The sequence below is a fragment of the Crocodylus siamensis genome, chromosome 4 (genome assembly GCF_052110815.1).
Source record: "Crocodylus siamensis isolate JL-2025a chromosome 4, ASM5211081v1, whole genome shotgun sequence".
Taxonomy (NCBI): Eukaryota; Metazoa; Chordata; order Crocodylia; family Crocodylidae; genus Crocodylus; species Crocodylus siamensis.
Window position 1 is genome coordinate 147307638 of NC_143398.1, and position 12324 is coordinate 147319961.

Consider the following 12324-nt stretch of genomic DNA (forward strand, 5'->3'; position numbering starts at 1 on the left):
GCAGATGACAGAACAAGGAGCAATGGTCTCAAGTTTTAGCAAGGGAAGTTTAGGTTAGAGTATTAGGAGAAACTTTCTCACTAAGTGTAATGAAACACTGGAACAGGTTACCCAGAGAGGTTGTGGATCTCCATCTGTGGAGGTTTTTAAGCCATGGCTAGACAAAGCCTTGGCTGGGATGATCTTTGTAGATTTCATAGACATTAGGGCTGGAAGGGACCTCAGAAGATCTTCAAGTCCAGCCCCCTGCCCCAGGGGCAGGAAGTCAGCAGAGGTCATAGGATCCCAGCAAGATAAACATCCAAATCTCTTGAAGGTGTTCAAAGTAGGTGCTTGAATCACCTACCTTGGTTGATGTAAAGTATACCAAATGACCAGTTGGATGAGGCCACAATTACTGTCATGTTGGGAATGGGAGGGGAAAAACAAAAAGGTATTTTATGTAAACAATACTGGAATAATTGTCAATAATATTTCTGCTCAGCACTACCCAAGCCTTAAACTGGTCACTGAAGATAGCCTTGAAGTTAATCAGCTATATTGCAAAAAAGCTTACTATTACTGGCTAGGCAAATGCTATTCAGAGGTGCAAGGTAAAAGTAGTGAAAGAGACTGGGCTCAACTGGTACAGTCATATCTGGTTAAGGTATGGCTCACAGAGACTGAATGGACTTTGGGATGCCACAGCTTCACCATAGGGAGAGAAACCTGTCCAAAAGGCTGGGAAGGGATCTGCTTAAGTGAAATAATTACAATCCAGATTGGGACTAATGCTTTCTGGCTTAGTGTCAGCGACAACATCCTACAGGAGCAGGTAGCTATGTCAGTAAATTTGTCCAGATTCATGCCATGACTATCATAGAGCTGTACATCCATCATCGAGCTGCATAATGACATAATCTCTTTAATAAAGGTGAAGTAAAAACACTGTTGCTAATATATAACCTTATCCAATGGCAAAAAGAACAGGCAGAAGGTGTAAAAAATGATATACTCACACCCTGGTAGAATGTCTTTGAAAATATAAGCTTCCAGCCAGTTGTTAGGACATTAAGTTTAGTTTTCATGGAAACAAAACTTGTAGTCACCAGAAGCAATGAAAGGAAATTAAAAAGGAGTAGACTATAAGGCATGCCTGGAGCAGTAAGAGTCAATAACCTACATGTCAAGAGATTGGTGGAAAACAGCAAAACACTAGAAATCTACTCAGGAACATCCTGAGATAGAATCTGTATAAACTGGTATAATAGGTAAGGAAAGCATGTAGAAGGGTACAAATAAACCTGGTGAACAGATACAAAAAGTATGTACAAAAGTTGATTAAGTTCATTAATCGGCAAAAGATATAGTGGTAATGATGCATGCTTGATGTAAGCACTTCTCATGTCTAAAACAGGTGGAACAGAAATGCACTATTGTGTTTAAGCCAGTACTATCCCTGTTATTAGCTAGTCTGATCACCTGGCTGAGAGTATAAATAAAATAAAAGCTGAACAAGATTTATGTTCAAAGTTGAAGCTGTGTGCTTTTTCTAACCACAACAGGCACTTGAAAACTATAACAGTAGAGGGAACGTCCAATGCACAGAGAAGCCCATTGGCTTTATATACCTTGTATAAGGTTTCCCTGCTGGCATCATATGTAAGCTGTACCACCACATAGGCATGTAGGAAATTAGAAGCAATCATGTCAGGAACAAAGGGTGTGTTTTCATCCTGGAAAACGATGGCTACAATGTCGTTCCCAATGTGACGCTTCCGCTGTAGCTGGGAGCAAGTGAAATGGGAAAAAAATAGTTAGAGTGGAGATTCTGTGGCCAGGCACTAATCCCATAAGCACTTCCAAAGTACCTTCTTAGTCAGCACCTTAACCACTACCCACACTATTACATCCCCGGTTTGGAAGCCCAACTTGTTCTAAACCCCAAGGACTAACTCATCCCCACCCTTAATCATTCCCTGCTTGAATCAATTCTAAGCCAGATCCTATTCGCATCAAACAATTCACCTGCCAATCTTGCTGAATCATTCAGTCCTTCTCCTTACAGTACCTGCTGAGCATCTCCCTCTGTGAAGGGCAGCTTCGTAGACACATGGAACATGATCTCCTTGCCTCGGAAATTTGTATAGACTGATTCAGTGCCTGTTTGACCCCTAGTGACATCCAAACCTCCCCGGAACCTAAATGTATCAATTCAATGTGGTGAATTAGGATGGATTGGGTGAGAGAATGATGGGAAGGAAAGAAAGGAGACACAGTAACACTAGCTTGTATGTCAAGGTTATCATCAGAGACAACTTTAATAGCTCACCGATTGACAGATTCCATACACTCCAAAAATTAATGCAAGGAGTCTATCCAAGTCAAAGTGTAGACCCTTAGAAGAACCATGCAATCTTAGAAACCTCTGTCTCAGTTGAGTGAGGAGCATTGCATGTCACACAGAAGCAGAGAAAAAGGACCAAGATTATAATGTTCACTGGCACCTAAAATTATCACTGTGTACACCTGTTCAAAGCTCTTTCATTTTTGGTTAGTTCCTGTGGGGTGGGCCAGACTGAGTTTGTTCGTCTAACATAGTCTAACATCTGAGTGAAAAAACATTGCAGAAGCTCCATGGTATTCCTATACAAAACTCTCAAACTTTTCAGCACAGTTCCTAGCAATCAGGCCCAAAGCCAGGGAGTCCCTAGGAGTGAGGGCCAAGCCATCTTGGGTACTGAGACATGTAAGCAAACTGTGACATCAGGGACTAGAACTCTAGTAAGATTTCAGAAGAAATACAGAGCAAGCCATTCCAGGCTGCAGACACTGTGGGTGTGTCTACATGTGCACTTTACTGTGCAGTAGACTCATTTTTTGCTCAGTAAAGCACCACTGTCTACACATGTACTGGCTCAATTTGAGCTGGAGCAAACTGATTAATTTACTCTGGTGTAGGATAGTGCTGACAGACACAGGTACTATCTAACAGCAGAGTAAATTACTGTGCTTAAATGTGCATGCAGATGGTAATATTGAGATCAGTTTGCTCCAGCTCAAATTGAGCCAGAATTTATTCATTAATTGCACATGTAGATGCACCTTGTGAGTCTCAGATTACACACTCCTTTTAAAAAATTGGCCTGTACGGTAAAATGGCTGGATCAGGGACATGGCTTTTTGGCAGCTTGACCACGGGGAGAATATAGTTTCATAGTAGCTAGAGTCGGAAGGGACCTAGGTAGATCATCTAGTCCGACCCCCTGCCTTGGCAGGAAAGAGCACCGGGGTCAGATGACCCCGGCAAGGTGCTCATCTAACTTCCTTTTAAAAATCCCCAGGCTAGGAGCCTGCACCACTTCCCCTGGAAGCCGGTTCCAGGCCCTAGCCGCCCTGACTGTGAAGTAGCGCCTCCTAATATCTAAACCTTCCAAAAAAAGAAGACATAGCTGGATTTGGGACCTGAAGGTCCATAGTTCTGTTTTGGGCTGTCCATAACAATGTTTCATATGGGTAATAAGTCTGATGACAGCTATGTTTATTTGTAATCCCTGTGCTGTGCTGGCTACTCACCCACGAAAATCCTGCAGTTGGATCCTGTCTCCAAGGAACTCCAGGAACTCCAAGAAGCCCAGACTCTCCTCAGTGTTACTGAAGACCTCTTCCTCAGTGGTCTGAAAGTTGAGAGAAGAGATGATAGAAGTTGCCAGAACTAGCGGTTATTCCTTATACAAACCCATCCCTTGCCTGGAGAAGGCAGGCAGGCAGGCAGGCATGAGGAAAGCCCTCACTGCTTCTTCTGCACTTAGGGACAGAGTCTATTTTGCTTATTAGGCACGTAAGTGAACCTTGGCTTCTAAGTGTAATTATGTCACCCTGGTGAATCCTGGAAATCCATTAATGAATCTACTTCTCTAACATACCATTATTTACCCTTAAAATTGAGCGGCAAAAGGCAACAAGGAGGAGGAGATCTACCAACCTTTTGCATTAACTGATTTTCAGGACACAAGAAGGGTGCAAAAGAATCACACATAAGCACTGAAATCCACTTACATGGCTAATAGGTGGAATGAAATGTGGCCATTGGAGTCTCCTCAAGGTGCAGGGCCCTAAACTCCTTCATTCAAACGAAAAAAGCTGTCTCCTTTTCCTTCACATAAAACAGAGGTTTTGTCCTCCACAAATGTAAATCATTTCTAGTACCAGCAAGGTGACCTATCCCCTCAGAGACTGCAAAGGGAGAGAAACCTGAAGAACTGAATGAATATGGGATTTCAATATCTCCTTGGGGTCCTGAAGGAGAAGATCTTAGGAGGTCAGGATGTACTGACAGCTACAAGGAGTCCTCAGAAAAAAAGGACTAAGAAAGTAAATGCCTGCAAGTGGCACCATTTCCTGGTTGTGCTCCAACAATGTTGCAGCAGAGAAAGGAGGAAGCCCTAGAACTAAGAGTGTAAGTAATAAAAGTGCCAGTTCTTGGTGCTACTAAGGCTATTCTGACCAGTATGGGACTGAGGTTTCCCACAACAGTGGGAAGCTATTCCCAGGCTGGGTTATGGTAACTCATACTGGGCTTAGATTTAGAAAGGTTATCTTATGTTAGGACCATAATGCAGCCCAGGAAGGACTAATATGTGCCCTGCTCCCACCCCCAGGGTTTTGCCCTCCCACTACTCCCCCATTGCTATGGGGAGCCAAGTGCTTTAGGGTCCTCTTCCCCCTGCTTCCTTTCCCCACCCCCAGAGCACTGCAGGGTGTGGCAGAATCGCCCGCAGCCTCAAGAGCTGGGGAGAGAACTGGGGGCCTCACACACTGCACTATGCAGGGGGAGAACCCATGTGTACTATAGTTTGGTGCCGTGTGTAGGGAGGGGAGCATTTGTACATGACAGGGTGAAGTTGAGGGGGGAGCATTCGCATACAGCATGGTGCAGAACAGCAAAGAGTACATTCAGGCACACGGCAGTGCAGTATGGGGTGGGCACCATTCACACACAATATGGTGCAAACAGTGGCAAGAGTGGGGGGTGGACAGCCTTGTTTTATATGGTTGAACTTAAGGACTGTGCACTAGAGGGCATAGAAATCACTCACCTGGCCAGGTTTCTGGTATATGACCCCAAATTTGAAGTTATTGCTGATAACATGTTCATCGAATGCAACAATGAGCTGTGAAGCCTGGGGGAGGGATAAAAATAGTTTCAGTTGCATCCCACCAGCAGGCCTCTAATGTGAGAGACACACAGGAGTTGAAGGCATACCTTGGGGTAGAGAACAGGGAAGAATCGGTCAACATTCACATCCTCACAGAGTAGCTGTCAGGGGAGAGATAGAAATATGGTTATCACTCAGCATTGCCATGATAGAGAGTGAATTATGGTTGCAGGCAGGGTAGGGAGGATGTTGCTTATTGACCATTTGGCAGGTATCCTTGCTAATAAAATCTAATGCAAAATGAGGAGAAAAGAACATAACTATTTCCTTGTATACTACACCCCCCAAAATATAACACACACCTTGTTTTTGAAAGGCAAAATGAAGAAAACAAGATTTTTTCCAGAATTATGGCTGCAGAGAGCAGGGACAGCTTAATCTTCAACTGACTCACTCTCCCATTCCTGCTTAACTAAAGCTGAAACCACAGCTGCTGCTGAAGTCTAGTCACCATGGATGGATCTATGATTTTGGAAAGAGCTAAAGAGTCTCCAGGGCTGTCAAATAGGAGAAGAGAAAGGAAGATCAGCTTGCAAACAGCATAATTGCCCTAAGAAAGGTTACAGTAATAGATGCCATACAGGGTAAGCTCAGAGCCTTTCTAGCCCTGTATTCTATATCTCAGTTGTCTTTTCTCTAAGCTGAACAGTCATAATCTACTTAGCATCTCCTCATGCAGAACCCCTCCATGCCCATGCTCATCATATTGCTCTTCTCTGTACCTCTTGTATTACTTCTTCTATATCCTTTTGGAGGTGGAGTGGGGGAACCAGAACTACACATGAAATTCAAGGTGTGGGTGTACCATAGATTTACATGAATTAATGATATTATTCTGCTTTGCTTTCAATTTCCTTCTTCCCAAAGGAAGTAGTAGAATGGAGAGGGAAAGGGTGAAAAGATGAATTCCATAGGAGAAAGCGGGATAAGAGAAAAGTGAGCAAGAAGAAGCTAAAAAGTAATAGTCAAGCAGAACTAGACAGCATGTGTGAGAGTGAATATACTAAGTAGGGATCTCACCTTTGCCATCTGAACAGCATTGGGAAACTCATTCAGGCAGGAAATGGGGATTAAGTCATGTTTGGTGCCAGTTCGAGTCCTGACATAACAAACAAAATGATTAGAACAGATGCCAAAGAAAAATTCATATAATAATTACTCTGGCTCCTTGAAGAGGTTGTTGCAGTCTCTTCAGATCTCTATTTATGAAAGAAAGATAGCTCTCAGGTTTGCACATTGGCTTAGCTAGGATATACACATATAGTGTCTAAGATGACCAAAAGATGAGACAGAAGTAATGGGGTTGCAGCAGTGTAATCTCCATCATTTCTTTGGGACCTTTTCCTGCATATGCTACACCATATTTCATTAACACAAAATGATCCTCATAGGTTATGGAAACAGCTCCCTTCCACCTGGCTTTGGTTAGTCTGCCAACTCCATACTTAAGTCTTACTGCATGGAGGCGAGATGATGGAGGGGGTCAGTCCTGTTTGATTTTCAACCAGCCACCAGTGCCTTCCAAGTCTGTTTCTTTTGTACAGCTTTTAACCTTCCCTAAGTTTCCTAGAAAACTATTTGCCTCTGAACTCTACAGCATTCCCCATCTGCACTGGGATATAAAAGCAAAATATTCTCTTCTATATGGCTCTGTCCCACCTTAGGTTTCTCTACACCTCTTGGGCTGGGGAGCATGGTAATGTATATCAAATGCATTTTCATTGCTATTCCTCTAGCTTAGCTTATTCATTGGTCCATTGGTTAATCAAGTAACTTGCTGTAGGCAATAGTGTCAACCTAAGGACATATGTGTCTATGGACAGCAAAATTTCCTGAAGCTGTAAACAGCACTAGAAGGTCTTGCAGACAACATTTTCCCTGTGTGCCACTGGATGGGGACTGCTGCTCTGGTCTATGGGGACTGAACTCTTCTGGCTGTGGTTGCCAGTAGGGGCAAAGGGCGTGTGTACACGAAACAAGGGGCATGAATGCACGACACTTTAAAGCAGGTTAAATGCTTTTGTACTGCTTTAATGGTGTTGGTGTTTGCACGTTGGCAGCATATTGCGCATTAATTCCAGCTGCTGCAGCACATTTGGCAGCGTAAGTGTGTTAAGAGGAGTTAAATGGCTTTGGGGCGCAGCAAACTAGAACACCTCTGAGGAATTTTAGTTTTCTGCCCTATGTGAAACACCGGGCTCTGTGCAACTTGGGGCTGTGCAGGCAGTCCATGCAGACAGCCTGGCAGCAGCCTGGGAAGGCAGGCTCCACCAAAGCCAAAAACAAAACAGCAAGCCTGATTTTTTTTTTTTCCTCTGGAGCATGCCTGCTTGCATGAGCTGCACAGGGACCTGGTCCTTCCCTCTGCAGATGCAGTGGCCCAGGACCACCCCAGCTGGGTGCCTCTGGGCAGGTGCTACCCAGAGAGGTGGGAGGGGCACCGCTAACATGGAGGGAAACACCAGCCCCCATCCCCGCAGCCCAGGGACCGCTCCACCCACCGGCAGCTCGCCCTCCCCTCCCCGCTGCTGGAGAGGCAGGTAAGACACAGGTGTACATGACACAGGGGGTTACTTTGCCCTAAACTGAAGCAGTGTTTTAAACAACCCATTGCTTCAACTTAGGGCAAAATTTCATCTACATACACTTAGTACTGAACTTTTGTAGGTTGCTGTGAGGACCTGTGGAACACCCACACCCAGTCCTAGATCAGAAGCCAAAAACCCAAATTTAGGGAGATACATACATAGCTTATAATCTACACAACAAGACAAAGAAAGAAGCCAAGCTCAACAGCGACATATATTTTCTAAGCCTATACAAGAAACAGAACATTGTTCTCAAAAGACTAAACATCTACAATCCTCTGACTACTATACACAACTCCAGATATGCTTTACAGCTCTGCAGAAGAACGTCAGAGAAAATTAGAAATCATCTTCACCTAATCTACTCCAAAAGAAATCAACTCAGGAAGGAAATCACCACATGCTACGATAACTTAAAAGAAAAATTCAGACATCTTCCCTAATATTATACAATGTATACAAAGAGACTACCAGACTACCAAAGATTTTCTACAACACCCATCCAAGATAAAAAGAAGACATTAAACCAATTACTCCAGGAACAACTTTCCCAACCACAAAACAACCATCAGAGAAACAACACCAACACCTTAAAACATTCCAAGCTCAGATTCAATGTTGGATGTTGGACGTTACCAGTTTATATACCAACATCCCACACCAGGATGGCATCCAAGCCTGTCTTACATACCTAAAAGAGCAAGATGACAATTCAGAGTACAGACCCAAAGATATTACTGACTGTATAAACTTCATCCTCACACAACAACTTCACTTTCAATAACCAACATTTCCTCCAGACCCTGGGCACAACCATGGGCACCAAACGGCCCCACAGTATGCCAAACATTTTATAAGCCACCTGGAAAAAGAATGCTGCAAGGACTGTACTATCAAACCCTTGCTATACTTAAAATATATTGATGACATCATCATCATTTGGACAGGAAACCGGCTATCTCTGATTGATTTCCATCAGAAGTTCAGCAATCATCACCCCTCCATCAAACTATCTTTTAAATACTCCAACACCAACATCTCCTTTTTAGACATGATGATCACCATCCAGAATGGTAAAATACAGACCATGATATACAAGAAACACATGGACCAACATACATATCTGCACAGAACCAGCAATCACCCTAAACGCACCAAGCTGTAATGTATAACCAAGCTCTCCGATACCACCAAATTTGCACTGAGGGGAACACCCGTGATCATCCCCTCACAAATCTCAAAAAAGCTTTCACTCAACAAGGACACTCCTCCAAAGAGACAGATTGCACTTTTAAAGAGATCTTTCCAGAGCCACCCGTCTTAGCCTTTAAATAAGCACTGAACCTTGCTAACCTCATCACCAGAAGCAAACTTCCTACAGCGAAAAGCACACCGAATGGATCCAGACCATGCCATGACAAGAAATGCTAAACCTGCCAACACATCTCCACCACCCCCACAATCACTGCACCCCGCAACAGAGCCATCAGCATTCCTGGATCTTACAGCTGCACCTCCAGAAATGTTATATATTTCATGCAATGCACCAAATGCCCCGATGGAAAATATGTAGAAGAAACCAAACAACAACTGCACACTGGAATGAATGCACACTGGAAAGCTATCAAAGACAGAAATACTCAATTACCTGTGGAGGCACATTTCTCACAACCAAGCCACTCTCCAGTTTCTCAGTTCTAATCCTCAAAGGGAATTTAGAAAACACTTTTTATAGATGCGTCTATGAACTTCACTTCATCAACCTCCTGGATACAAAAAAATCATGGACTAAATGACATTGGATTTATGGCACATAAGGAAGGTACCAGCTACAATCATTCCCCCCCACAACCTGTCTCACCCATTGACTCCTATTTATATTGTCACTAAGTGCCTTTCTTTCATGCATACCAGCCTCTGGATTCTTTACCATTCCGGAAGAGCACACACCAACTGCAGATGCTTCCTCAGCCTGATGAAGGGTGTTTATGCCCAAAAGCTTGTAAAGAAGAATTTTTTCCAACTGTTTGAGTTGGTCTAATAAAAGACATCAGATTTACCCAAAAAACCTTGTCTCCCTTCAAGTGGGGGGGCTGTGTGTAAGGATTAGCTACCTTGTCCTTCCAAAAAAGACAATAAACACAGTCCCTCTTTAAGTTTCCTATAAAGAAAACCACATATCTCTATTCAAAAGAATAAGAAGAACAAAAGGGTTGTTTGGAAGGTCAGATACAGCCAATGGGGTCTTATGGAAAAATTCATTCCTCACTTGCCCAGTAGGACCTCATTATGCAGAGAAGAGAGGAACAGATTCCTCTCACTCCTATTATGGGGAAAACAGCATTAACTAAAAGGGGCAGGGGTTGGGGGTGACGGGGAGATAGGGGTGACCACCTCAGGCACAGACTTAGGTTGGGGGTGAGGGCAAAAAAGGGCAGCTGTTGCCAGCAGCCCCGTTTATCTTTGCAATTGTAGTGGCAATAGAAAGTCACCACTTCCACTTGGGTGGCTAGCCATGGGTGGCCAGCCATGTCCCTACACCACTGGTACAGGGTGTTCCAAAGATGAGCCTGCAAACACCACTGGACCCCTCAGCTTTCTACAACTGGCCATGGAGAGAAATTGGGAGGTAAAAAAGAAGTGAACTTTCAAAGATGGTTCTAATAAAAAGGTGCCCACCCCAAGTCAGATTTCCCTGTAACCATTCCTAAGGTTTCTTTAACCATTCATATTCGCTCATGAAGTCTGTATCCATAAGTGGCCACAGGAAAGCTGCTTAGTAAGATCAGAGGCAGAGCATGGCACATGCTCCTTAAAGCTGGATGCTGTTACCTTAGCAATAGGCGTAGATTGTCCTGCTTCTCAATCTGCTCATACTTCACAGAAAGGATTAGGTAGCCCAAGGCTGTGTCATTGGAGTAAAAGTTCTGGTGCTCCTGAAAACAGGAAGTCAGAAAAAAGCTCCTTACCACAGAGTACTCACCAGAGAATACTAGAGGTGCGCCGATACATCGGTCTGATATCGGATCGGCACTGATATAAAGAAAATTTTCTGTATCAGAAATCGGCCTGATGCGGCCGATAATTTGTCCAATAAATGCCCATGTGTGCGTGCAGCTGCAGTGCAGCACATAGGCAGCAAGGACCACAGCCCGGCAGTGTGCAGTGTTGCATGCAGCTGGTAAGTCTGGTGTGGTGGAAGGGGAAGGGGAGGGGGGAGGTTGTGGGGTGGCAGATCAAGGCCCCTGCGGTGAGGGAGGGTGTGGAGCTGGGGTTGGGACTGCTCAGCCAGGGCCAGGGCAGGTGTGTGACAGAGGCACATCTGATCGGGGGGCGGGGCATGGGAAGGGATGGGGTGGGCAGCTCCTGTCACTGCATGCAGCTCATCCAGTGCTTGTCTGGAGGCTCCTGCCCCTTCTCCTGCTGCTCATCCAGGAAGGCACAGGGGGGAGGGGCATGTGCCCACAAGGTGGGGCAGGGCAGGTGGAGGCTGGGCTCTTCCTGGCCGGGCAGATCTGGGGGCATGCCCCGCCCCCATGTCCTCCTAGACGAGTGGTAGGAGCTGCCAGACAAGCACTGGATGAGCCATGAGCAGTGGTAGGAGATGCCCCGCTCCCTTTCTGCACCCTCCATGAGCTGCACCTCCATTCCCCACGCACCCTAGCTCCAGCCCAGCCCACAGCTGCAGCCCGCCCCGCACCACGCAGATCCAGGGGGGTACACAAGACAAGCCATTTATGGCTCTGTCCCACGCCCTTCCCTGCCCCAGCTGATCAATGCCTGCCCCAGCCCCAGTCCCTCTCTCACCGCAGAGGCCTTGATCTGCCCCCCACACCCATACCCCTTCCCTCCCCTTCCACCACACCAGACTTACCAGCTGGATGCAGCTCTTCAAGCTGAAGAACTGGGTATTGGAAATCGAATCAGTATCAGCTGATATGCTGCCTTAAAAACTGACTATCAGTATCGGTCCCCAAAATCTCTATCGGTGCATCCCTAGAGAATATTTGTTATTACCAAGTTCCCCCAGTCCTTTGGAGGACACCTCTCAGGACATGTGACAGCTTTCCCTTTCCCTTTCTGGATCATAGAAACACCATCCATAAGTCATTAGCAAGGAAGAACCTGGGATGCACAGCACTGAATGCACAAGCCTCTATGACTTATTCATAAAGGAATTTTCATGTAGGTTCAAAGGTAATAGTCATAAAGGAACTTTCAATCATTTTAGCATCTAAAAATATGTGGTTGGCTTTGGGATGAAATTCACAAAGCTGTGTTAGGCATTTAGAAAAGAATTTGGTAGTGAGAACTGGCTCACTAATCTCATCACCACAAGCAAACTTCCTACAGCCAAAAACACACCTACTGGATCCAGACCATGCCATAACAAGAAATGTAAAACCTGCCAACATATCTCCACCACTCCCACAATTACTACACTCCACAACAGAACCATTAGCATTCCTGGATCTTACAGCTGCACCTCCAGAAATGTTATATATCTTATCCAATGTACCAAATATCCTGATAGAAAA

The 12324-nt window shown here is 44.9% G+C and overlaps 1 protein-coding gene across 9 annotated transcripts in view; it reads right to left on the reverse strand.

Annotated features, from left to right (window-relative positions):
• LOC149866753 (rap1 GTPase-activating protein 1-like) overlaps positions 1-12324 on the reverse strand; it is a 119876-nt gene that overhangs the window by 71944 nt on the left and 35608 nt on the right. For 8 of the 9 annotated variants that reach the window (XR_016441945.1, XR_016441944.1, XM_090044111.1 and 5 more), the window contains 7 exons: positions 10619-10722; positions 6219-6297; positions 5246-5299; positions 5079-5162; positions 3556-3656; positions 2051-2180; positions 1611-1766 (listed from right to left, as the gene is read on the reverse strand). Coding sequence is in view for 7 of the 9 variants with exons in the window: in XM_090044111.1 (XP_089900237.1) it covers positions 1611-1766; positions 2051-2180; positions 3556-3656; positions 5079-5162; positions 5246-5299; positions 6219-6297; positions 10619-10722 (708 nt within the window). In the remaining 2 variants the exon portion in view is untranslated. The remainder of the gene's footprint in view (positions 1-1610; positions 1767-2050; positions 2181-3555; positions 3657-5078; positions 5163-5245; positions 5300-6218; positions 6298-10618; positions 10723-12324) is intronic. The other variant, XM_090044112.1, reaches the window with a different exon arrangement.